The sequence below is a fragment of the Dermacentor variabilis genome, chromosome 3, assembly GCF_050947875.1.
Source record: "Dermacentor variabilis isolate Ectoservices chromosome 3, ASM5094787v1, whole genome shotgun sequence".
Lineage (NCBI taxonomy): Eukaryota > Metazoa > Arthropoda > Arachnida > Ixodida > Ixodidae > Dermacentor > Dermacentor variabilis.
In genome coordinates, this window is record NC_134570.1 from 214,608,022 (window position 1) to 214,635,776 (window position 27,755).

At 45.2% G+C, this 27,755-nt stretch overlaps 2 protein-coding genes across 8 annotated transcripts in view; one reads left to right on the top strand and one right to left on the bottom strand.

Annotated features, from left to right (window-relative positions):
* Positions 1-22,327, bottom strand: part of LOC142576632 (protein RER1) — a 57,585-nt gene extending 35,258 nt beyond the window's left edge. For all 4 annotated transcript variants that reach the window (XM_075686840.1, XM_075686839.1, XM_075686842.1 and 1 more), the window contains exons 1-4: positions 22,082-22,327; positions 21,885-21,984; positions 19,444-19,650; positions 9,584-9,662 (exon numbers count right to left, since the gene is read on the bottom strand). In XM_075686840.1, coding sequence (XP_075542955.1) covers positions 9,584-9,662; positions 19,444-19,650; positions 21,885-21,984; positions 22,082-22,114 — 419 coding nt within the window. In that variant the 5' untranslated portion in view covers positions 22,115-22,327. The remainder of the gene's footprint in view (positions 1-9,583; positions 9,663-19,443; positions 19,651-21,884; positions 21,985-22,081) is intronic.
* Positions 22,328-22,565: 238 nt separating this feature from the next.
* Positions 22,566-27,755, top strand: part of LOC142576634 (tRNA pseudouridine synthase-like 1) — an 87,356-nt gene continuing 82,166 nt past the window's right edge. For 3 of the 4 annotated variants that reach the window (XM_075686844.1, XM_075686846.1, XM_075686847.1), the window contains exon 1: positions 22,566-22,827. In XM_075686844.1, coding sequence (XP_075542959.1) covers positions 22,754-22,827 — 74 coding nt within the window. In that variant the 5' untranslated portion in view covers positions 22,566-22,753. The remainder of the gene's footprint in view (positions 22,828-27,755) is intronic. The other variant, XM_075686845.1, reaches the window with a different exon arrangement.

The following is a 27,755-nucleotide window of genomic DNA, read 5'->3' on the forward strand; positions in this document are numbered from 1 at the left end:
ACAGAACAGGTATTCAGCTTTAACTCGGGAAGCGGACCTTAGTGTTGAAGCAATGAACGACAATCTTGTGGGCATCATTAAGGAGTGTGCAATAGAAGTTGGTGGTAACTCCGTTAGACAGGATACCAGTAAGCTATCGCAGGAAACGAAAGATCTGATCAAGAAACGCCGATGTATGAAAGCCTCTAACCCTACAGCTAGAATAGAACTGGCAGAGCTTTCGAAGTTAATCAACAAGCGTAAGACAGCTGACATAAGGAAGTATAATATGGATAGAATTGAACATGCTCTCAGGAACTGAGGAAGCCTAAAAGCAGTGAAGAAGAAACTAGGAATTGGCAAGAATCAGATGTACGTGTTAAGAGACAAAGCCGGCAATATGATTACTAATATGGATGAGATAGTTGAAGTGGCTGAGGAGTTCTATAGAGATTTATACAGTACCAGTGGCACGCACGACGATAATTGACGAGAGAATAGTCTAGAGGAATTCGAAATCCCACAGGTAACGCTGGAAGAGGTAAAGAAAGCCTTGGGAGCTATGCAAAGGGGAAAGGCAGCTGGGGAGGATCAGGTAACAGCAGATTTGTTGAAGGATGGTGGGCAGATTGTTCTAGAGAAACTGGCAGCCCTGTATATGCAATGCCTCATGACTTCGAGCATACCGGAATCTTGAAAAAACGCTAACATAATCCTAATCCATAAGAAAGGGGACGCCAAAGACTTGAAAAATTATAGACCGATCAGCTTACTGTCCGTTGCCTACAAAGCATTTACTTTCAGTCGAAACCTCAGCAGTCATGGAGGCATTGCGGAATCAGGGTGTAGACGAGCTGTACGTAAAAATGCTGAAAGATATCTATAGCGGCTCCACAGCCACCGTAGTCCTCCATAAAGAAAGCAACAAAATCTTAATAAAGAAAGGCGTCAGGCAGGGAGATACGATCTCTCCAATGCTATTCACAGCGTGTTTACAGGAGGTATTCAGAGACCTTGATTGGGAAGAATTGGGGATAAGAGTTAATGGAGAATGCGTTAGTAACTTGCGATTCGCTGATGATATTGCCTTGCTTAGTAACTCAGGAGACCAACTGCAATGCATGCTCACTGACCTGGAGAGGCAAAGCCGAAGGGTGAGTCTAAAAATTAATCTGCAGAAAACTAAAGTAATGTTTAAGTCTCGGAAGAGAACAGCAGTTTACGATAGGTAGTGAGGCACTGGAAGTGGTAAGGGAATACATCTACTTAGGACAGGTAGTGACCGCGGATCCGGATCATGAGACTGAAATAATCAGAAGAATAAGAATGGGCTGGGGTGCGTTTGGCAGGCATTTTCAGATCATGAACAGCAGGTTGCTGTTATCCCTCAAGAGAAAAGTTTATAACAGCTGTCTTACCAGTACTCACGTACGGGGCAAAAATTTGGAGGTTTACGAAAAGGGTTCTACTTAAATTGAGGACGACGCAACGAGCTATGGAAAGAAGAATGATGGGTGTGACGTTAATGGATAAGAAAAGAGCAGATTGGGTGAGGGAACAAACACGAGTTAATGATATCTTAGTTGAAATCAAGAAAAAGAAATGGGCATGGGCAGGACATGTAATGAGGAGGGAAGATAACCGATGGTCATTAAGAGTTACGGAAAGGATTCCAAGGGAAGGGAAGCGTAGCAGAGGGCGGCAGAAAGTTAGGTGGGTGGATGAGATTAAGAAGTTTGCAGGGACAACATGGCCACAATTAGTACATGACCGGGGTAGTTGGAGAAGTATGGGAGAGGCCTTTGCTCCGCAGTGGGCGTAACCAGGCTGATGATGATGATGATGATGAAACTACATTTTATGTCTCTGACATTTGAGAAAGAGCTCCGCGTTGTGGTGCCCACGCCAGAGAGGTCTTCAATAACACTGAATGGATACCATCGTATAAAACGGACTTCTCGCGCAGATTTACGCTTGCAGATTGACTACATACGCATCATTTATTTATTGTTTATTTGATTGTTTTATTTCTTTATTTTGCTGGATACACATTGGTTTTGAGAACTATATGGTAATATAATAATATTTGGGGTTTTACGTGCCAAAACCACTTTCTGATTATGAGGCACGCCGTAGTGGAGGACTCCGGAAATTTTGACCACCTGGGGTTCTTTAACGTGCACCTAAATCTAAGCACACGGGTGTTTTCGCATTTCGCCCCCATCGAAATGCGGCCGCCGTGACCGGGATTCGATCCCGCGACCTCGTGCTCAGCAGCCCAACACCATAGCCACTGAGCAACCACGGCGGGTGAACTATATGGTGACTAATGTGTCATTGCCAAAAGAATCACATATTACACAAATATCTTTTTTGATATGTTCATGATCAAGTACGCCTGTTTGTTTTTGCTTATTACAATATAGTAATATCCTTTATTAGTGTGCACAATAATGAAGAAACAGCATCTACTGGCTTCCCAAAACAACTGTTGGTGTGTTAACCAATATATATATATATATATACATATATATATATATATATATAAATTGTTACTATTATTAATGAAGAACGTTGCATCGAGGAGTCGTTATGTTGCAAGCACATTACCGAAAGATTAAAGCACCATGGGAGGTCAGGCTGATTTAAAAAGCAAAGTTCATGGATGCGTTCTGCAACATTACAATATTCCTTGTAGAAGCTCTAGCGTGCGTGATCTGTCTGCAGTGCACATCCCAAGGGAAGTTCAATACGTGGCGTCTACAACAGTCAGCGCTCACTACGTGTTTCACGCCCTTTGTGTTCGTTGTTGCTCAGAGTGGTCAACCAAGGTCGGCCGCAAATACGAAGGCAAGGCGGCACCACTCTGTCTGGACAGAACGGCGTCTACTCCCGCCGTTTGCACTCTCCAGCATTTCGTCGGCGTGTGAACATTTGCGCTCGCCATCCGACGCTACTGGCGCAGGCACCTGAAGGGAGGAGGACAGCTGGCTTGCTCCGTGGGACTGAAACCTTGAACAAGTATTCGCTCACTATCGTAGCTTCATTGTGCTCACAACTGCCCATGAAATTGTTTTGTTCCATTTATGTTGCAGACTTTTCTTCTGTTCTGAGGGAGCTGAACAATAATTAAACAATTGGTGACTGCGCACCAGTGTAATTTAGTTAGAGCCAGGCAATCATAAGTAAACTACGTGCATAAGCCCAGTGCTACCCAAAATGACGCGAAAACCAAATATTTTTTTATGCTGTAGATTCGCCGGTAAGAATTATCACGCTTCCAAAAAAGTACAAGTGCATCCCCTGCGATTGGCCCCCTTTGTCAGTCTTGTTGAGATCGCTCGCGCCAATTAGAAATTTTTAAGCTCCATAGAGCCTGGTACATTTATTTTTGTGGGTAAGGCCAGCAGACAGCCTCTACAAACTATTAAAAACATAAACAAGGTTTTCAAGCCAGCAAAAGTGTGATAATAACCGACCTTTTACAGCACAGCGAAAGCTTGCAATGCGCATCTTTGAGCCCGTAAACCCCCTTTCGCCACCTGGCGAGTGCTGTAGAAACTCTAGAGGTGTGGCGACGCGCTTGTGGAGTTCGTTTGGCCACCTCTCCTATTATACCACCGTGGCAAGGACTCCAAAGGCTCAAATCAGATCTGCATGTAAAGGCTCTGAGGCACATGGCACATCTTCATCGTCATCTGAGTCAAAGTAGCTGTTTGACGGAGGGAGAACTTACTCAATTGTTTCGTCATCGCCTAGTTAGGCACACGACACCCGAGCTGTCAACGTCTGCAAAGGCTTCAAATGTAATGTCAGCAGGAATCGGCACACTGCAGCCTAGCAGGTCATCGGTGATGTCCGCATTTGAGCTCGTTGTGGTAGGTGGCAGTTCAGGCTCTTCAGTTGCACAGTCGGACTGTGAGGGCACTGTTGCTGCTATTTGACGTGCACTGTCTATAACTTCATGAGAAAGACTTCATGGAGCCAGCACAGTGCTGTTGGGAAGGCAAATTCAACAAACAAGAGCGGGCCATGCGTGGCAGTGCCAGATGGATGTGAAGATTGCGATGTTGAAGCGACCTCACAATTCAGACAAAGCCTCCAAGATTGGCATTTGCAGTTAAATCGCTGAGGCACAGTGCTATGACCAATGCACAGCCTCAGAGATTACCATATAGCTGAGGCTATACTCTGAGGCTATACTTAATGTCTCTTATCCCTGAAACCACACTTGATGTCTCCACGAGGTTATCAGAGGAGATAATGGAGGCAGTGTCGGGATGCACCACAACCATGGACGGAGTTTGGATAATCAAATGTAGAGCTGGCGGCTGTCTCAAATATGGGTCGTCTTTATACATGACGTCTATGGGGCCATTGGCGGTGCTGTGAAGCTGTCTGACTTACTGAGCATGTCCGGATTATCGGTGTCGTGATTTATCAGTTGACTATTGTATATATGTGCTCTGAACCACCCCTGGACATGGCGTGCAAGAGAGCCACGGCAGCAGCAGCAGTCAAAAGTCGAAGGAAGAGGCAAAGAAAGTTTCGCTTCAAAAAGTCGCAGTTACACCCAAAAGGCAAAGCATTGATTATGATAGCAAATTCATCATCATCATCCATCAGCCTATTTTATGTCCACTGCAAGACGAAGGCCTTTCCTTGCGATCAATTACCCCTGTCCTGTGCCAACCGATATCCCACTGGCACCTGAAAATTTCATAATTTCATCGCCTCACCTAGTCTTCTGCCATCCTCGACTGTGCTTCCCTTCTCTTGGCACCCATTCTGTAACCTTAAAGGTCCATCTGTTCAAATTCATCAAAGATATCTCTTGTACCTAGCCGCGTTAATGGCCACATGCCTACACGAGATTCCGGAACCCCAATGTTAAAACCGTTGAGATAATGGTACATTGTGCTACCTATCACAATCAGCCAAACCCGTCTATCGCGAACAAATCAAGGGAGTCTTAAGGCATGTAAGATCCCCTGGGCTGGACTTCTCTATGATAAGGTGGCCTCGTTAGACAGCTAAACGAAGGAGGAAGTTTTATCGGTCATATAAGCTCTTAAACATTCACTTAAATAAATTAACAAGCATGGTGTCACGCACGCACAGGCAAACAAACACATCTCACTCGATGACTGCGAACACTTGCCGTAAAAACTCTGGCATGAGGAAGAGTGGCTGCAGCAGTGAGCAAATTAATTTTCGTGCTGCCTTTTGCTTCAATCCGAACTAAGCGGCGAGAACACAGTGCATACAATGCTAATGGACCTTGGCACACCTAGACTCGGTACTCATTGCAGATGCAGCCTCGCTCAGCAGCGCCATACGCAGCTGCTGCTGGAGTTGAACCTCCCCTTCACTCTCCCTGGTGCGTTACATACAATGGTAGACGCCGCCATCATCAGCTCACCCTCACACACTTTCACTCACAGCTACAGCGCATGGTGTGCGGCCATGATGCCATTGCACTTGGATTTTATACGGAACATCACGGCGATGCCGCCAACGCCGATGGAAATACACCTGGAAGTGTCCATATAATTGCTATTGCAATAAAATGTAGCACATTGGGGGAGACCTCAGGCAGTCTGAATTACCGGCTGCATTTTGTTCTGGATGAATACAGTAGTTAGGTAATGTAATTTCGTCATCAGCAATCTCGAAGGTATAATAAAAGCAGTGGAAGAATTCTATACTGACCTGTACAGTACCCAAAGGACTCAGGAGTACTCTATTTGAAACAATAATGAACAGTATACAGAAACTCCTCCTATATCTATAGATGAGGTCAGAAGGACCTTGCAAGGCAAGAAACGGGGAAAAGTGGCAGGAGAGGATGGAATAACAGCCGATTTCATCAAAGATGGAGGAGACATAATGCTAGGCAAACTGGTGGGTCTTCATACGAAGTGTCTATCGACTTCAAGGGTCCCCGAATACTGGAAGAATGCAAACATTATACTAATCCACAAAAGGGGAGAGACTAAAGAATTGAAAAATTATAGGCCCATAAGCTTACTCCCAGTATTATATAGAATATCCACCAAGATAATCTGCAATAGAATAGGGCCAACGCTGGACTTCAGTCAACCAAGGGAACAGGCTGGCTTCAGGAAAGGATACTCTACAATGGATCACATCCATGTCATTAATCAGGTTATCAAGAAATCCGCCGAGTACAATAAGCCTCTCTATATGGCTTTCATAGATTATGAAAAAGCATTTGATTCAGTAGAGATACCAGCAGACACAGAGGCATTGCGCAGTCAAAGAGTACAGACCGCTTACGTTACCCTGGAAAATATGTACACAGATTCCCCAGCCACCTTAATCCTACACAAGAAAAGTAGGAAGATACCTATAAAGAAAGGGGTCAGACAAGGAGACACAAGCTCTCCTATGCTATTCACTGCGTGCTTGGAAGAAGTATTCAAGCTATTAAACTGGGAAGGTTTAGAAGTAAGGATCGACGGCGAATACCTCAGCAACCATCGGTTTGCCCATGACATTGTTCTATTCAGCAACACTGCAGACGAGTTACAACAAATGATTGAGGACCTTAACAGGAAGTGTGTAAGAGTGGTGTTGAAGATTAATATGCAGAACACAAAGATAATGATAAATGACGGGGCAACGGAACGAGAGTTCAAGATCGCAAGCCAGCCTCTAGAGTCTGTGAAGGAGTATGTTTACTTGGGTCAACTAATCACAGGGAACCCTGACCATGAGAAGGAAATTCACAGAAGAATAAAAATGGGTTGGATCGCATACGGCTGACATCACAAGCTTCTGACTGGGAGCTTACCGTTATCACTGAAAAGGAAAGGGAAAGTATACAAGCGGTGCATTTTACCGGTGCTGACATATGGGGCAGAGACTTGGAGACTAACAAAGAAGCTTGAGAACAAGTCAAGGACCGCGTAAAGAGCGATGGAACGAAGAATACTAGGCATAACTTTAAGAGAGCGGTTTGGATCAGAGAGCAAACGGGTATAGGTGATATTCTAATAGACATTACGAGAAAAAAATGGCACTGGGCAGGTGATGTAATGCGCAGATTAGATAACCGTCGGACCATTAGAGTGACAGAATGGGTACCAAGAGAAGGGAAGCGCAGTAGAGGATGGCAGAAGACTAGGTGGTGCAACGAAATTAGGAAATTTGCTGGTGCTATTTGGAATCGGTTGGCGCAGGACAGGGGTAACTGGAGATCGCAGGGAGAGGCCTTCGTCCTGCAGTGGACATAAATAGGCTGATGATGATGATGATCTCATCACCTAGTAGGATTCATGAATGTTTCCAGATATATCACATTAAACAACCTATAAACAGCCATCAGCAAATTGAAGCATTTTCAGTGCTTAAGACAAAGCTTGAGGTCAGGCCCAACTCCGATGCTGCCTATTTGAATGCACATAAAATCCAGAAACGCTTTTCTGAGATAGCCACTGGACCGATCTTAATGAAATTTAGTGCATCTGAGAGAGAAAGCTAAATTCTAGTGAATGTTGGAAGCGGAATATTGAGTTAGGGCCTGAATTTTTTAAATAGAGTTTCAAAAATTGGTAAGTTTGAACAGAATAGGAGCACAATATTTGCAAATTTGTAGCTCAGCCCCTAGAACAGATATTGCAGTTCGGTAAACTGAATCGATTAGAATATCTAAAATGGACAAATTTCATATGTAAATTTATATCTCAAGTGATGTTACGTTGTTTAAAAGTGTTTTGCAACAGTTTTATTGACAGATTATTGGTATACTTGAGAGTCACGTATAACATATCAGTTTTGTCCGGTTTAGATGTATTACTAGGTGCACTTTACAGAATTGTGATATCATTATTTATTGCTGAGTTACAGAGCTGTAAACTTGATAGTTTAAATTTGCAATTTTTGTCACTTATTTCAAAAATTGACAACCTAAGTCAAAATTTCGCAACAGTCACCAGATCTTAACTTTTTCTGTTAAATGCAACAACTTCATCAAATTTGGTGCAGTGGCTGCCAAGAAAAATGATGCCTCCTTTCCCATGTATTTAGAAAAGAGGCTCTGAGCGAAAGCCTCCTTTTAAAGGGAAATAGGAAAACTGAGAAAAGACAACAGGATTGGGAGGATGCTGTATGCTCCAAGTTCTGTTTACTTTCTCAGCTTTCCTGTTTCCCCTAAAGCGCTGGAAATGTCTAAAATGTTGGAATTCCAACTACCCAGCTCACTGCCATAAGACATCAGTAATTCTTAGCTTCAGCAAGCCTATGTGAGCTTTGCAAGAACCTGTTTAAAAACTTTAGAGCCCTCTTACATTGTTTATTTATGAGGACCGAATGTATCAGTTAGCTCTTCTCGTTGTTGGTTATGTGTTGGTATTGAGTGTAGCAGGAGATTCTTTTTGTACAAAGGAATGAACCATGCATGCCGTATTCACTCAACTGCAACATGCCCTTGTTTTCGGTGACAAAAAAAAAAAAAAATGTGTGAGAAATTTACAGTACTGCGCACCTCATGCTTTCATATAGAAATACAACTTTCCCTCATTTGGAAACACAAAGATTGAATCCTAATACACTAAAGTTGCAATGAATAAATTGCAATGAATTCGCTTACGAATGAAATTAACAAGCATGGTGTCACGCACGCACAAGAAAACATGAACACGCCTCACTCAATAACTGCGGAAACTCTATCAAAACGCTGGAGTGGGGAAGTGTAGTAGCAGGAGTGAGCGAATTTACCTTCATGCTGTCTCTCGCTTCAACACGAGCTAAGTGACGAAAAAACAGCGCACATGAAGCTATCTGTCCTCGCTCTACTCAGACGCGTAGACTCTGCCCCCATTGTAGCTTACATTCAAGATAGAGCCCACACGGCCACGCCATAGGCAGCAGCTACCAAAGTAGAACACCTCTCCTTCTGTTTGCGTCAGTCTTGCAGGCAAGTTTCGGGAACTATGATCACATTCCTTTTAAACGTGGCGTCATGATGAACATGGGGTGTCTTCGCAGTCGTAACTTCAAAATCCCCTCTATCTACGTGCCAGCGCCTGAAAACATGTATGGAGAGGCTTTAGGCACGTCCATGCTGACAGAGCAAAAGCAGAAATCGGCAAGACAGACAGTATATTCGTAGATTAACTTAAGCACACTTGCTACAGCCCATAGAGGAAGATACGGCAGCTAGGCTTGAAGCGCATACGAGGTGGCCATATTGAAATGCTGATGCCGATATGGTAATGCAGATGTAGGGTCGTATTCGATTCAAACATACACGCAATTTTTGAAACCATTTTAATGAAAAAAAAAAGTGCGCGTTAGATTTGAGTTACTACGGTAAATAAACTACCAAATTTTGATCACAAGAATGAGTTATTTGTGTGCCTCCCCCAATGCAAAGCTAGTTCGGCTTCTACAAGAACCAGTTGGCTCGATGTTAGCCGTTAGGTTTGTGCCAAGATCTTCCAATTATACCTGCTAGGTTAAGCAAAAAATGAAATTGAAGGATTTTTGACTAGTTGATAAAAGGGTTTCAAGGAGTGCTGTGTATGACAACACCGAGCGGTTGCAGTAGTATGGCATATGAGCTTAAGGCACAACTCACCAGAACTTGAACTCTGGTAATCGACGAATGAACGGTCGAAATTCTTCATTGACCTTTGTGGGAAGCTCTGGACCGTCCTCTGTAAACCAGAAGATTGTGCTACAGACAGATGACCGACTACAATGTCTCAACTCAGCATGAGCACTGGTAGCGGTGCAACTTTAGGCCAGCTTGGAATAGCCAGCCAAGGTTAGCAAGAGATTTCAACATCAATGAAAAGAAACTATTTTTATGCAAGCGGATCTTGCAATACAACTAGCAGTGTCCTTTGATAACATTTTTTCCTGTCACGCAATGCATATGGAAGAGCTAGGTGTGTGCCACAGCCACAATGCATTCAGAGGGCTTGAGTACCTGTGCACAGCAGAACCTAATTCACACATTTTGGGAAAAAAAACACAAAGAAACATACGAACTGAAGTCAGTAAAAAATTTGGCAGACTCAACTATAGTAGCAGAGATCCATGTTTTGTTAAGCGCAGCGTGATTGCTCCAGCATGATACGCCGACGCATGCCGAGCTGGTGTGGCCCGAGACCTATGTTGTTCTTGTGGCTTCAGCAAGCAAGCAACTCTGGTGAAGTTTTGAGGTCAATGGATCTCCAATTAAATTTGCTAGGTGCGTTCCTCTGCACACTTCCATCAATTCTTCAAAACAGCAGGCTTGAGAGTTTCAGACTTTTTACAAATGAGCTTGGTTAATTTATTCGAACCAACTGCCTTGCCTCACCTACTAGACACATTGTGCTTTGATCTAAACAGCAGCATACGCACAGCAAGCTCTGAATGAATGGCAGATGAGTGTCGAGGAGCAGGCGATCGTGAGCTAGTGTTTGGCGTGAGAAGTCATGTTCTGTGTGGACGAGCAAGTGATGGGTGGCAGAGGCGTTGGGTTGTTGGCGGCACAAACGTCAGCCTTCGCCAGCTGCACACACAGTTTTAGTCGCTTTTCTTTGTGTTAAGCTAAGGTTGGGGCTTTCATTCACCAAATTCGTGCGCCTACTACCGGTGGACCTCAGCGACTGACCTGAAGTAATCAAGCCATTAGAATGAAGAAAACTAATTTTGTAAAGTATTGAGCCTATGAATTTAAATTAAATAGCGATGGGTGAATAGTGAATTTGAGCTTCCAAGCAAATTCGAAGCGAATAGTGATTTGGTTGAATAATTCTGAATCGAAGCTTTCGAATAATATATATAACATACTACAGCAAAACCTCATTAATTCGGATTTCACGGTACCGAAAAAAAATCTCCCAGTCCAAATGAACCAAATGTTGCATTTTCGAGGGTATCCAGAAAACAATAAGCAAATGCTTACTACTATGTCAACAGGCATTTATTAGTAAATGGATGAGAAAATCCTTTTGCTATTTTGCACAAAAGCGGAAGCTGCAATTCTCGTCACCTCGTGATTGATTGGCTCTTGCAGCCGCGATCGAGGTTTCGCGACTTGCTTCGCAGCACGGCCGTGGCGCGCACCTTCATTTGCGACACACTTTGCACTGCCACGAATTCATCCCGATTATTTTTTTTGCCAGTGAGCTGATCGCTAACAGGTTGCACGTGCATCACGATGTATCTGGTGCTCTTCATGTCCGACAGCTTTAGACAGTCAAAAGGAAACAACTGTTTGCCGCAATCGCTACAGAGGAAACCATGGCTTTGCGGCTGCGGTTATGACCGGCGACTCTGCAGTGCTTAAGGCATGCGGCCGATGCACTCACCAAGTCAGAACAGAACTACCATTCACTGCAACAACTGGAGACAAAACCCCAGTCGCTGTCTATGCGATCATGAATGCCGACTACGCAGATTTTCCTTAAGCACGTGGCCGATGCACGTATTGAGTCAAAATGAAACTACTTTTTGCCACAACTGCTGCTGAAGAAACCGCGGCTGCTATAGACGTGAACAAGGATGGCGACTACACAATTATGAAAGCCCGCAGCCAGTGCGATGTGTTATGCGCGGCGGTGAACGCAAGAATAAAGGCTTCAAAAGGCACAAATAGGCATGAATCGTTGCAACGTTATTGTCATTCAGGTACAATTTCTTCTGATAGCTATGGCAATGCGGACTCCAGCACTTCGTTGGATGCTAGCGCTGTTTTTGCTCTTTTGCGCCGCAAATTTCGGGCTCTTTGACAAAAATGTTAACATGTTTAACAAAAATGTTTAACAAGAAGCCTTCGAGCTTTTTTGTCGTTGTATGGTAGCCATTACACATAAGCATAGCCACCGAGATAAGTATTTGTACCGGCAGTCCATGGCTCCAGGCTGCCTATTCGGGAGTGCCGAATAATTCAAAAATGTCAGATACCTGATTTCAAATCAAAGCAAATCAGGAATGCAGTAAAATATCATTACTACAAACACCGCATTAACAAAATTTTCAGATTTACAATTTTTTAAATCCCTGCCAAAATGCCTATATTTTCAAGGTAAAAAACTTTCAGTACTACAAATTTCAGATTACCCAATATTTCAGAATAACCTACGTAATTTAATCCCGTAATCACCAGGATGCTTCGTTATTACGAAGTTCCGTTGACGTTTTGGTACCGAATCCCTGAGGCTTAACCTATCATCATCATCATCTGCAGCAGCAGTAGCCATGCACTGGGAAACCCGTTTCAATGGGTACAGCCCCAGCAGTATCGGCATCAGCATGAGCGTCGTGTATGGTCATGTTCAGATTCTCCTACTACGTCATAGGCCTAGCGTCACCACGTTTATAGCGATCAGCAGGAGCTGCAAAGTTATCGGTGCTGTGATTGTGTTGTGGCGTTCACTTTGCTAACAATGAGTCCTCCTGGCCCCGTGTTAAACAGAAGCGACGGCAGTTTTCGCTCAAAGAAAAAGTGAACATTTTGAAGCAGATGAATGCTGGAAGAAAGCAAGTTGAACTGTGCAGGGAGCGTGATATTCCCCCGTCAACAATGCTCAAGGATTGGGAAAAGATCATGCAATTGCATCGAGAGTCCCAGCTGACTCCCTCAAGAAAACCCTTGCGGCTTGGCAACTAGTACCAGAACGTCGACGACGATGCCCTCACGTGGTTTAAGGATGCCAGACAAAACGATGTGTCCTTGTCAGGCCCGATTATTCAAGAGAAGGCGCTACAGTTCACAGCCACCTTGGACATCTCCGGTTTCGATGCACGTGCCGGATGGCTTTACCGCTTCCAGAAAAGGAATGGCGTTGCGTGGCAGGTTGCTTGTGGCTAAGAAAAGGCAGCAGGTGCCAAGAGTGCGGTTACTTAGTGGAACGAGCGATTTCAAGAGATCATAGTCTTTCTCTCCAGACGACATTTTCAATGGCGTAAAACGGTGTTCTTTTATCACTTGTTGCCTGATAAAACAATGAACTTCCAACAAAAAAGCGTGGGTGACACGAGAATTGTTCACTCAGTGGCTGCTGCAGCTCGACGTCACAATGAAGACAGAAAAATTCTCATCGTTGACGATTGCTTGGCGCATATCGTGAACATGATATTGAGCAATGTGCAACTTGACTTTATGCCTCCAAATTGTACTTCTTTGCTCCAACCTTTGGAGCAGGGCATCATCAGATGTGTGAAGGCAGAATTTCTGAAGCGTCTTGTGCAGTGCCTCCTAATCAATATTCGACTGAAGCTGCCCACACAGGTAAACATCCGTCAAGGTGCAGAAATGCTTACAGGGTTGTGGTGGAACGTGAAGGCAAGCACAATGAGCAACTGCTGGTGAAAGGCTACACTGACGCCACAAGACTGTGAGGACACAGAGGAGCTCAACCCAGAACTGTGGAATGAGCTTACCGAGAAGCTCCTCGTCAACACCGCGGTGACCTTCGATGATTACATTGACAGCGACAGCACGGCGGCTACATCCGCAGAGTTCACCAACGAATGTGAGGCTTATAGCGCGTGAAAAGACAAGGACGAAAGGAAGACGTGACACACAGGCACTAACTTGCGACAATCTTTATTTAGGCCCATAGGCCGTATATCCACGGCTTATCACACCGTTTAAAGAAATTAGGTCAACATGCGAATGTTAGTGTTGTGTTTTCAGTTTCTACAAAATTGCAATGTCTGTGCAGACTAACAGACCAGGCCTGTCTGACAAGCGCATGTGCAATAAGAAACACCAGGAACCGTTTATTGAATGTGCAGTAGCAGTTGCTTACAACCTTCCTTTAAAGTGTGGGAAAAATTATGTGGGGCAAAGCGGAAGGTGCCTCAATGGGGTGGGTTCCTTGACGCTCACTGCAGGCATTGCATGTGCACTGTTGCCGGGGCAGATGATGGTGACCACTCGACGTGTGCTCCAGCATAGAGACTGCTCCATTGTGGGAAGAGCCTGAGGAAGATTAACTCGCGAAATTATCGAAGCAGAAATGATTGATAGGCTTGGAGATAACTATGTTTCAAAACCATCAATTGCCCTTTCCCGCAAAGAGTTAGCTTACTTACGTAATGGAGTGTAAGGCATTTTTTGTAAATGGCGCATGTATGATGATGCATGCGAAAGAGTTGTATATATGTGGGGTTTCTTTGCTCGAACATAAAGATTGCTGCAAGTTAGCACCTGTGTGTGTCACAGCTACCTTTCGTCTCGGTCGTTCCACGCACTATAAGCCTCCCGATGTCATACCAACAAGCCCAAATCACTGCATTGCAGCTCACCAATGAAGACATTGTGAATGAAGTGCGTGAACAAGAAGATTGCAGTAGTGACGAAGACGATGCCGACACTGGATCAACACATGAAGAGGAAGAGACTGTTTCCAGCTCAGATGTTTTAGTTTTTCTAGAATAGAAGCAATAATTCCTCGGGCGCTGTAATGATGCCCCCGATGACGTTCAGAGGAAGGTCGAGGATGTGGAGGTGTTCGTCCAGCAGAGCTTGCTGTCTACTCGCCACAAGATTACAGACTTTTTCACGCAATAAATTGCAGTTAAACTGTGCCCAGCATTCTCATTTATTATTTACGTACGAACATGCACATCTGCTGCAAAGGTATGTAATTTTCGTTGTGTTACATTACTGACATGAAAATGGTTTTTCAGTACTACAATAATTCAAATTAATGAATTAAATTCGGCGGTCCTGCCAAGTTTGTTGTAACGAGATTCTATTGTAAAGAATAATTCGATCGAATACTCGACAACATAGAATATTTGCCCGCCCCTAGAAATTGTTCATATCGTACAGTGCACACAGAAAAAGCGAGAAGTGACAGAATGGTGCATTATCAATATCGGAGCATTGCCGTTCTCGAGGCACTTCCCTAAATGAAATGTGACTACCATATTTACTCACATAATGATCGCACTTTTTTGTAAAAACAATTGACGCAAATTCAGGGGTGCGATCATTATGCGGGTTAAATTTCCCGCAAATAATATTTTTTTCTTCGCGCGTTTGCCGTGGGATGACAACAGGTCAACAAGCAGGCGGCTGCCGCTTTAACAGTGCGAGACACCAAAACAAATATGGTGGCTGGCAGAGCAAGCCGAACGCGATTTTTGTTCTTCTCGTGAGTACATTACGCGCACTGAGACAGTTTATTCCGTATCAGTAATGAATAAGATCGTTAATATCAGCAAGTATGCAACAATAACGTAGCCATGTCCACTTTGAGGGGACAGAAACAGAGATGGGCGCAACTAGCTGCCAGTGACATAGAAACACATGGCGGGCATTATGCGGAAACTGAGGCATTTGTCTTCGCTACTTTCCTAATACGGCACGTTTCCACTAAAGGTAAAGCTAAATATTTTAGCCAAATATCTTATACCCGTGTCACACGGGCACATTTGGAAGGCCTTCCAGTCGACGGCCTTCGAAACGCCAGAACTCTATCGACTCAAAGGAGTTGTCGCACTGCTACACGGCACTTTTGAAAGGCCGTTGAGTGGTTCCGGCGTTTCTCGCCAAATTGTGTGGCGTTGCGTATCTTTATTTTCGTTTTCATGTCACAAAAAGTTAAACAGCATTAAAACCACTTAAAATCACTATAATTTCTTTTATGTTTGTTTATACATTAAAACAATTGTTTATACATTGCCTTACATATATGTTTAGTTTTTAAGTTGTTGAGTAGCGAAACTGCGGCAACGTTTGCGTCGCTGCACGTCGCTGTTGTTGAGAGTGTGTGTAGTTCGCGCATATCAAGTGGCAAAAATACTTTACGGAATAATTGATAACACTCATATATAGTATTTTTAGAGTATTTTGGTTTGATTTGTTCTTTCTAACCGTGAGTTGGAGCACGCTGTGAACGAGAGGGCATGTTCGCGCTGTTTCCGTTTCCGTCGCTCAAAGGCCATCGAGATTTCGATAGAGCTGTAAGGTGCTCCGTTGACTCGATAGACTATTGACTCGGCGGCCGTCGAAACCGCCCATGTAGCAGCTCGAACTTGACCTTTGAGTCAACTGACTATCAGTTGGAAGGCCTTCCAAAGGCCCGTGTGACACGGGTATTAGCTGTGTCGGTGTATGAATAGGGTACACTTCTAACGTATCATTGTAAATTGCTACTATAGTTTCCACTCGCGATATGTTGCATGCCCACGTGTGCAGACGAGAGGAATTGAAAGGCGCCTTTTTTGTTGTTGTTGACCACAACCATTACAAAACCTACAAATAATAAAGCCAAGGCAAGTTTGGTTGTAGCTTTTTTTTGTTTCATGGAAGTGCGGAAAGTGACGAAAGGAATGAAATGGGGCATCTGCTTAATAATGTTTGGTGCGTGCAGACCGCTTGGTATGTCTTCAAGAAACGTTTGCGTAGCATTTGACAACATTCGACAGATGGTAAGCGCGGTCATCATTAGCTAGACTTGGCACATGACTTATCGCTGCGACAAGTTCGGGGTCCAATCATTACATGGGAAAGAAGAAAAAATCGAATTTTGAAGACAAAATTCAGGGGTGCGATCAGTACGTGAGTAAATAGGTACATATATATATATACATGGGTGTATTTTGACATGTATTGTTAAGCTAACTCAATATTTAGCTTCCAAGGTGCACTGGTTGCCTTTTATTTCAAACGGGCAACAAGCGGAGGCCCCTTCGATACAGCAGCATAAACTGCCTCGCTCAGCTGCCAGCAGTGTCAGTACTGGCATCGGCATTTCTGTGAGAAAACTACACATTCTCTGAATGAATGATCGTACACGCAAAGTCTTAATTTATGTCTACTCTATGGAACACATGAATTGTGTGCATGAAAAGAGTACCAAGAATGATACGTAGGCAGCATAACAACGCACACTCTGCTGTTCACTGTTTTCGAAGGTGTCCAGTCGCTTGTACGAGCGGGACTCGAAGTGAAGCGACGGTGCTTATATGCATACAATCTGCGTGCTTTGCTATGTTTTGACCTTACTTTAGGTCACTTATGCATGGCTACCATTTTATTTCAAGCGAACAAGGAGCAGTCGCTGTACAATGCCAATGTAAAGAAATGCACCGGTCAATTTTTTTCACCATCAGAGGTGTCCTTCCGGGGAAATCGTGGGCTTTAGAAATTGATGTACAAATGTTGAAAGTCGTGCTGCATAAAACATTATGGTAAGTATGTGACACGCTTCCTTGAGAATGGGTAGTAAAACACCTAAAAGAGCAAGCAGCACGTATAATATCTGGGCTACCCCTTATCTTCATGTTGTAACATGCTGGCTCTTGTAGTGGCAGGTCGAATGCGAACGGTGATTCATGGCTATTGAATTCACCGGAATTGCAGCTGTCACTGTTTAACAGCTCTGAAGAGCTGGTACAGTTGACATGGTCAACAGAAGACATTGTGCCAATGATCCGGCAAGGTCAAGAATCACCGGAGCATTTGCTCTTCAAAGGCCGCTGTTTACATCACACAAAGGGGGTTCGCTTGACTGATCAACCGGGTGTTGGTTTCATTGTTGTGCTTTTTTGCATATTTAATATTTTCGGATTTGTAGAGAAATTCTACTATCCAACATATGACAGGAGGATCTCAGGAACATAAAAGTGTAATTATCATGACATGGGAAAAAAATTGCTGGAGTTGCCATTCAACGGTTGCACTCCTCGAATTCAGTGTGGGTCAGTAGCTTCAATGGGGAGAGCATTCTGGCTGGAAGTTTTGATGTGCCCATTTGGCAAGAATATTCGCGACCTGAGACGTTGATGCACATCAAGCTGGTGGGATTTGAATGGCTTGAGCACTTTGCCGTTGCTTATTGTTTAAAACAGCGATGGCAAACTGAAATGAAATCGAGCTGCGAAATATCTGATGCCAGCAGAACAAAATATGGCCCTCCCAACGGGCCACCTGCTGCAGGAAACGAAGGCAAGCTGCTTTTACCTACTACGTATTAAAAGCGTGCAGTATGCTTCCAATGACACTATGCCATGTGCGCTGTGAAACAGATCGGTGAGGAAGCTTATCGAGCGGGCGTTTCCATGTGACATGGGAGGGTGATTACCACGGAGAAGCTGCCGCAATGGGCGGCTACTGCCCTCAATCGTGCCTTTTCTTGTTCCCATGTGATTTAGCAGCTGGAAAACAGATATGATCGCAGTTTGGTGATGTACATTAGTGGCAAAAGAGAGTGTTTTCTATCTACATATTAACTGGTAAAACAGAAGTGGAACTATACTGTGTGATTTTTTTTTTTTTCTCGATCATGAATGTTGGTGCCCGGAAATCATACGTAAAGGAAGTGCGTCAACAAGGTTCTACAGTATTCTCTCAAGCTGTTTCCTACAGCATAGGAGACAGCACAAGAATTGACCATGAACGGCACCATTCTCAAATGCTAAAAAAGCACGCTAAATGCCACAATTTCAATGCAGTTACAATATCAGCACTGTTATATTTTAAGAATTTCTCACCAGCTTTGCTAAGTGCATCTGTAAGAATGAGGTATTTTCGGTGACCATGAGTAGTAGTAATTTGAGCTTTTCATATTTATGGGACCAGCTGCCCTTATAAACTGCATGACTGCCATAAAATTCGGCACACAGATAGGAGGATGTTGTACAGGAGAAAAAGACTAACATTTATGGTGCAACTTGGTATGCTTGGTTTTTTGACCTCTTTGAAGACCAAAAGGCCCGTAAACATCTAAAGCCTTCGGTATGCATGTACAGTAAGCAAATTTTATGCCCCAGTATTCCCAACAATACCTCATCACCAATACTCTGCATCTTAAAACAAATGTCACTGCTTTATACTAGATATTTGGTGTTTGCAAGGTGCACTGTTGTTAAGGGTGTGGAAGAAAAAAAATGTGAGAGGACAGGGAGATTCATCTCATGTAGCACATCTATTGGCCACGCAAACAAACGTGGTGTCACTGCACTGACTTGAGCATGCTCTTTAGCAGAAGGAAGATAGAAACAAAATGCCAGTTTCGTGATTCATGTTACTAATTAAACAGGACCTTAAGATACAGACACCAGCATTCCTGGTATCTTTGCGTACTGCCAGAATGTGTGCTGACAACATGAATTGCCAATGCCGCAACCAATTAGCCGTTTGACAGCCTCAGTAAAAAGGCAGGTGCACTTTTGGAGCACTGCTTTGTCGCTACACTTAATGAAGAGCTTGAATTGGCCTCTCTGTGTGGCGCACGAAACATGCAATCAGGAATGTTAGACCTTGTGCAGACAAGACGTTAGTGGGTACATATTAGCGTGGCATTGAAATAAAGACTTAGGAGGGAGCAACGAAGAAGAGTGAGCCTAGTTGCTGGGTGTGAGTTGTGCATTAACAAGGCCTTCTTAGCATCTAGCCACTATGAGCATTGTTTCCAAATACGTTTGGTGCCAACATTTGGTGATCACCGCTGCAGTCTGCATGGGTAAACAGATACTCCCACGCACCGTAGTCGTCGGTGCCCAGGGCCGGATCCACCTTGGGCGTAAGAAAGGCAATGAAGAGGTTGAGGTGGTAGATGCCCAGCGCATAGGTGATGATGTACCAGCCCTGCAGGTACAAGATGCGCCCCAGAAACGCCACCAGCAGCAGCACTGCCCCAGCCACCGTGCCAATGTGTACGGTGTCCACACGTCCAGCATCCGCTGGTAGCTCTGCACCATGAGAGCACGAAAAACAATCGGTTTCATTTGGGTATGCACACCAAAAGCCTATTTTTGTTAATTTGGTGGTTGACTGGAAGAAGGAAAGGCTGGGCTCCTCCCCCCCCCCCCCCCCCACTATGAGTTTTGCATCACTAGGCCCACGTGATATCATTTACTGAACTTAAGCCGTTTTGCCATAAGTAATACCTATCCTCAAAACTTGACCGTTCGAGACTTTAGTTTGTTCAGAATGCAAAGTGGCCCATTTTTACTGGTAATTAATTACACTCAAGCAGCAACTCTTTGAATGCACAGCATAATGGCAAGCTGGCATGGAACCTTTAGCACCTCCAAGTCTTTTGTTGTGTTGCTTCTGGATTATCGAGTCTTCTTTGACGGCAAGACCTGACTGCTGCACAAGCATGATCTACTTATACAGCTTAAGCAGAAGCTTTAGATTGGGGGCTCCTATTTAAACAGATGAAAAAGAAGAAATGCTTTCTCTTAATGTCGCCTTTTGCACTCCAGCAGTGAAGCAAGAAACTATGCTTTAACACAGAAAACAGTGAGCACAGCTGCAATATTCAGAATGGCTTAGGCAAAATACACTTCAGTACCAGTTCATGTGCAGATATTGGTCTACGCAATGTCAAATGGCATTGACAATGTCACCTTGGTAGATCATCTGCTCTTCCAATCTCAAATGACGTATCAGAAACTACCCATTGGGTAACTCATCAGTATTGCCCTTTTCACCAAGCATCAATTGAAATTGTGGTTGTACACTAGAAGATTATGGTCCAGAGAGTGCAAGGAAACATTTAGTGAGAGAAGGGTCGCCAAGCAATGCTCCTCCACTATCGACCCGCACGTCCCGACCCTTTTTTCTTCACTAAGAGATAAAGGGTGTATGGGCTTTTGTTTGAATTTTCAGCTGCTTTTGCAGTGTACATTGGCATAATACTTAGCAGATAGTATTAAACTCAAGCTACATCTGTTTACAATGCCCAAACCTGGCCTATCCTTTGCCATTCCATTGCACGGTACTTGCCAAAGGGTGTACAAACTGTTTTTAGAGAAACAACACGTAGAGGCCTGCAATAATAGATAACCACCAAACAAATTTAAAATTTTTTGCCTGGTGTTGATATGCTTTTTGTCGGTCTCTGACATGCATTTGTAATTTATTTTAGATGAAAATGCCATTTCCGTGCAAAATATTGCAAGTGATCCAGCTGTTTAGCTTAAAGCATAAGCCCCATGCAAGCAATGTTGCATGCGGCAGTGACAAGCGATGCAGTGTACATGGATGTCGTGTTCGCTCGTCCCCTACAAGTCGTACCCCATGCGACCGACGACTTTCAACGACATCTCCCCAGTGTTGCTGGTATGAGGGTATACATGCTGAAACTGACATGACGTGTGCTTTATTAATTTAAGTTAATGTGTTTTACTGTAAGGAACAGTTTAAAATATTTCTGAAGGTCTTGCAGTAGGTTCTTATCCTTGCACGTATCAAAATTTAGCAGTTTGCTTGTTCCGTGTGACGATCGGTAGTACTTGACTGATGTACATCCAGTTCCGGCTTCGTGCTATTGGCTAGTTGCTCATAGCGCTTCTGGGAGATCGAGCGACAAGAACGAGTGATCTATTCGCGCGACGGCTCATTTCGTCGCTAAAAGCTATCGCTCGTCACCGTCGCGCCCAATATCACTCTCATGGGTTTGGGCTTAACAGTCATGCAGTGTTGGAATAATTAAGAAGATACAGGACGCACTACAAAGCACACTGCTGCCCCCTTGGTTTGTGCGTGCAACTCTACTGGGTAATTAATTCAACCTGAATAAATTACAAAGCTGTTGGCGCGAATTCAGGAGCACGGCAATCTTGAGAACTTTCCCAATTGCGAGATGCTGCGACTCTGGTTACGGTAGTGGTCCCAGTAACGTATACAGTGATTTAGCATGCATTTGAAGAAGTACAGCAGATACTGCGGAGAAAGCTGCACGGTTGGCCCGTTGTGTAAGAGTAATTACAGGCGGCCTTCGTCGCTACACTTGGCATCTGTGGCGATCGCGTGATGTGCAACGACATGTCCCGAGCTCGGCTTTCGGGACATTTCTCTCAACACTTGTACCGAATGACGCAAGGTGTGGTAACGCCGACAGCCTCCGCTGAGGTACACACTACTTCTAGAGTGCAGGAGGGCGTTTCAATTGAGGGAGGTAGGCGCGGCCACCCACCTGACCGGCGCGCCTGAAGAACACGGCCAAGGAGGACGGCTGGACCGCGTCGCCACCTTCCATCATGTCTGGCAGCTGGGGGGCGCCCGGAGGAGCCCGACTGCGCACAGAGAGATAAGCCCACAGGTGGACACCTGCGGCTTCCAACACTGCGCGACTGCCATTCATTGCCGGGCGAAGCGACCGATGCTGGTTACCTCAACGACGGCTCCGTGCCGCCGCTTGTTCATGTCGCCGGCCGCTCATAGGAGAAGCGAACCCACCTGAGTTTGGAATGATGCGTCGGCCTGCAGAGGCTGCCAGCTGCGAAATACCTAGGCACGGTCGATCGCGAAAATTATTCAGCTCGTACGCCACGTAGCGCAAACAGCCACAAGGCCTCCACAACCTTCCGGTCGCTCATGACCAACAGACACCCCGAAGTGGCTGGCTGCTGGCCGGTCGGCTCGTAAATGAACTTGGTCGTGGCCCAATATAAAAGAGCGGCTATTTGTTTATAGTTGCATGCAAGAAGCTTTTCCAAAACAATTTTCAACACTTTATTTAGATAGTAATGTTAAGCAGGCTAAATAATTTTATTCTCATTATACTATTATGTTTTATGTTAACGAAACTATGTGCAAAATAATAAAAACTTTGGCAACATTGTTACACTTTCGGCCAGGTCGAGTTTGAAACGAATTCAATCCACTATGTAGAATGCCCGCACGAATGTTGGAAAGGAAAAGCGCGTCTGCTGTAAATGTTTTGTCGTTTGCCCAGCAGTTCTTGTGTCCGATGAGGCCCTTCTCTCCAGATTGTGTGAAATACAGTTATTGCTAGCGGAAATTGCCTTCTTCGATCACCTTGCAAGAACTATCGGTGTTGGGATGGCTTCGCCGAGGTATCTTCTAAGGTTCGCGTACCTCGGCACCAGATACAGGCAAGTGCCCGTTTCCTTTGGGTACGTCTCTGTTGAAAATAAATCATGTACCTTCCCATTTGCAACGCTCTTTGCTCGTGCTTCCCATGTTTCAGTTATACAGTAGCCAGTATTTCGAGGTATTTGCCAAACTCTGGGCGGCAGTACTCGCTATCTCTTGAAGGCAAAGTGTTTGACTGCTACCGAAATCGTGCCCGTCGCCGATATTGAACTGTAGCACACCTTCTATTCCGCACTTACGATGGGGGGCGAAATGCAGTAAGACCAGTGTGCTTAGGTTTTTGTGCATATTCTCTAACGGTGTTCCCAGGTGTTCCAAATTAATCTGGAGCCCCCCCCCCCCCCCCCCCCCCCCTCCTATGGCATGTCTCATAATCAGGTCGTGGTTTTGGCACGTAAGACCCCAGAATTAATTTTTGTGCGGTTCCGCTCATAAATCGTAAGCATAATTAGCTTTATAAAGGTTGCTCCGCTAGGTGTAGCTGCCTTTCGCATTTATTTGTTCATTAATTGCGATATGATTTCACACAATACAGTTAGCGTAGCCTCATTTCACCTTTGTCACCTTGGCTCAGTGAAATTCCCAAGCATAGTTAATAGGCGTGAAAGCACGAAGCAAGAAGGCTTATCGCGGCGGAGACAGGAGTCACTTTGCCGGAAAATATATATACTAGCTTTATTATTTTTGAGGACAAGGTTTTAGTTGACTTCACACGGGTTTGACGTATCGGAGTATCGTGTAACCACTTCTAGAAAAAATGACCCTTTTGTGTCCCCATAGCGTCGCAACGAGTCGCTAAAATACGATAAGAAAGATTTGAAATCAGTGCATTATGAATGTGAAAGTTATAACAACCTTTGTCAGAAAAGTTCCACGACAAATGTAGTAAAAAGTAGAAAATTGCACTTGCCAAGTGATGATCCTAGCTGCTATCCTCAGCTGTCTGTACAGTATTGCCAACATTTCTTGAGGTCTTCGAAGCAAGCAAGGAAATCTGTAACTGCTATGCTTGTAAGCTAATTTGTCACAGACCGTTGGATTTCCGCAACATCTTGATGAACCTTTCCTTTCAGTCGCTTTTTCACTTGTGGAAATAAGAAAGAAATCACACAGTGAGAGGTTGGGTGAATATGGTGGATGTGGGATGACAATAACAGAATGCCTGGCCATATACTCATTAACAGATTAAGCAGTATGGGGTCTTGCATTACATGCAGTAAGAACCAGTCCTGAGAATGCCACAAATCAGGGCGGCGACGTCGAATTGCTTCTAGCAAACGTTTCAAGACTTCGATGTAAAGAGTTCGGTTCACTGTTTGACCTGGAGGAACATACTGATGGTGATCCAATCCTTTACTGTCCAAGAATGCAATCAACATTGTCTTTGTTCTCGAAGGTTGTCGTTTGCCTTTTTTCGAGACTGGTGATCCCTGACTCCGCCATTCAGCACTTTGATGCTTCGTGTTAGGATCATACTGGTAGCACGAACTTTCATCCCCTGCAATAATCTTTGACACAAAAGTTGGATCACGTCTGGCTCTATGTTCAGCACAAATTCATCGTCTGTCCTCTTTCTCTACATCTGTTAGTGAGTGAGGGACAATTTTCGCATTAAGTTTCCATTTCCCTAAATCTTCGCATAAAATCTTATGACACAATCACAATTCAAATTCAATTCTTCTGATATACAGTTACACGACGATAATCTTACAATAACTGCCTTACACACTCCGTGTTTGCATTGGTATGTGCTGTAGATGGGCAGTCAGCTCCGGGATTGTCTTGCACTGAATCTCTGTCTTCAAGAAACATTTCGTGCCACTCAAAAACACAACTTCTTGAAAATGCCTCGCTTGCATATGCTTGTTTAATGATGTTCCACGTTTCGCTTGGGGTTCTCCCGAGCTTAATGTAGTACTTAATATTGGCATGCACTAGTTACGCTAGAGGTCGAGGAAGAAGAAGTGTGCGTGGTAGCTGCTGCAAACACGAACTGTAAACGGCTGTTCGCTTAGAACTGACTGGCTGGCTTTTCCTCTCGTGACAAACTGGTGGAGGTGCTGGGTACGCATCCATCGTATGCCTACGGGTCCTGAACCAGAAGCTACCGACGCCAGTACCTCGGGGACGGCAGAAATCTATCGAAGCAGCCGTCGCCTCCAAGGTCTTCCACCGCAATACAGTCCCCTGGCAAGCTCCGTGAGGAAGATGTCAACAACTACCGCAAGCCAAACCGAGGTGATCCCAAATGCTCCCGTACCATGCATTCTCAACGCGCCTCGCACGCCTAACCCGTTCCATGGCGACGCCTTTGAGGACGTTGAAGACTGGTTGGACCATTTCGACCAGGTCGCCGCCTTTAACGACTGGGACGATCGCCGTAAGTTGAAGAACGTCTACTTTTCCCTTTTAGACGCTGCGAGAGTATGGTACGAGAACCACGAAGCCTCATTTACCAGCTGGCAGGAGTTTTACCGACTGCTATGCGAAGCCTTCTGCACTCCCGAAAGGAAAGAAAGAGCCGAACAGGCACTGTCTTCGAGGTTCCAAATGCCAAACGAAACCGTCGCCATGTTCGTCGAAGACATGACGCGATTGTTCCGTCGGGTGGACCCACTAATGCCAGAAGACAAGAAGGTGCGTCTGTTAATGCGAGGCGTAAAGGAACAGCTTTTCGCGGGCCTCGTGCGTAATCCTCCTGCAACAGTCTCTCAGTTCGTTCGTGAGGCAACAGTCATGGAACGTATGCTTCGGCAGCGGCTCTCGCAGTATGAACGCCAGACCACCATGACTGCTGCATGCTCTCTCGTACCTGCAAATGATGACAGGGAGTCACTTACCGAGCTAATACGACAAATTGTTCGAGAAGAACTGCAAAAGTCCTATGCATCGGCTTCGACACCTCCTAGTGCCGCGGTTCTTACGGATGTCATTCGAGAAGAAATCGGCAAAGTGGTTCATCCCTCGCCACCAACACGACCCGAACCTCCCACGTTCTCGTACGCGGATGCCCTTCGGGCTTGCGCGCCGTCGACGGGCCGTTTTTCGCAGCCGCCTGCTGGGATTTCTCGACGCTCCCAAAGTCCAATCCACCGCACGAATCCGCCAGCACCCTTTCATCCTGGTCCGCGCAAATCTACAGTATGGCGCGCCCCCGACAACAGTCCGTTGTGCTATCACTGCGGGGAGGCTGGTCACATGTATCGCGATTGCCAGTACCGACGGATTGGTCTGCGGGGATACCATCCGGACGCCCGTTGCCCGCGCTATGGCGAACACCCGCACGAAATCGAGAAATACTTAGAAAGTAACCGGCTTCCTCCTGCCCAACAGCGAAGACAGTCACGGTCGCCTTCACCTCGTCGGTACGCGTCACCGAACCGTGCTCGACCCGCCTTTGATTCCGCTGGAGTCAACGGTGGAAGCCCGCGCCGGGGAAACTGAAAACGGCGACCTCCGGAGGTGAGGCCGCTGTCATGCGAACCGTCAAATATCCTCCGCCGACGCCATCCCCTCGCGACGTACCACTGACGCCTTCATTCGCAACTGCAAAAAAAACTTCTGCTGCTATTACTGCTTCAATCGACGGTTATCCAGTAACTGCACTTGTAGATACGGGAGCTGACTACTCGGTTATGAGTGCCTCACTGGCGACTCGGCTACGCAAGGTGCTGACAGCGTGGGACGGCCCACATCTGATTACGGCCGGAGGACACCTCGTGTCGCCCATTGGACGATGCACCGCCAGACTTGCAATTTCTACTTCGACTTTCGTAGCGTCTTTCCTTGTGCTGCCCAAGTGTTCTCGGCTAGTTATACTGGGCATGGATTTTCTCCAGGAATATGGGGCGATCATCAACCTTCGTGACTTGTTCGTGACTTTTTCTAACTATGTTTCTTCGGATTCGAATGTGGCAGATGAACATCACCGCGCGGCTTTACGCGTGGTCGATGACTGCGTGACGTTACCGCCTCGAAGTAGCATCTTCGTCCTCGTTGAATGCCCTCAAGAACAACTAGGAATAGGCATCGCCGAAGGTAACCTTACCATATTGCTGGATCGCGAAGTCGGCGTCGCACGAGGTCTCGTAGAGCTCCAACATAGGCAAACCACGATTCTAGTTACGAACTTCAGTGGCGAATACAAACACTTTGCGAGGCATACCACCATGGCCTACTTTGAAACGGTGGCCGAGTCCAACGCCTGTGCTTCGGTAACGACAATCTCGATTTCGGAACCCAGCGATGTGGACTTGACCAGTCACATCAACGTCAACCCACAGCTCGACCAAGACGAGAAGGAGAGGCTCCTTACTCTGCTATCGTCATTTAGCGACTGTTTCGCCACCACGTCGAAGGTCAAACAGACTTCTTTAATCAAACACAGAATCATCACTGAACCGACCGTCCAACCTGTTCGCCAACACGCTTATCGCGTGTCGCAAAGAGAACAGGATGCTATTCGTCATCAAGTGAAACAAATGCTCGACGATGATGTCATTCAACCATCGACAAGTCCTTGGGCTTCACCTGCTGTATTAGTTAAAAAGAAAGACGGTTCACTAAGATTCTGTGTCGATTATCGCAAACTGAACAAGGTCACGAAAAAAGACGTTTACCCACTTCCTCGAATTGACGACTCCTTGGATCGCCTGCGACATGCCCGTTACTTTTCTTCAATGGATCTACGTAGTGGGTACTGGCAAATTGAAGTTGACGAACGGGACCAGGAAATAACGGCGTTTATAACACCCGACGGTCTCTATCAATTTAAGGTCCTCCCTTTTGGATTGTGTTCCGCTCCGGCCACATTTCAACGCATGATGGACACAGTTTTATCTGACCTCAAGTGGAACTCGTGTTTAGTCTACTTAGACGATGTAGTTGTTTTTTCCACCACGTTTGAACAACACATCCAGCGGCTTGAGGCGGTTCTTCAAGCTATCCG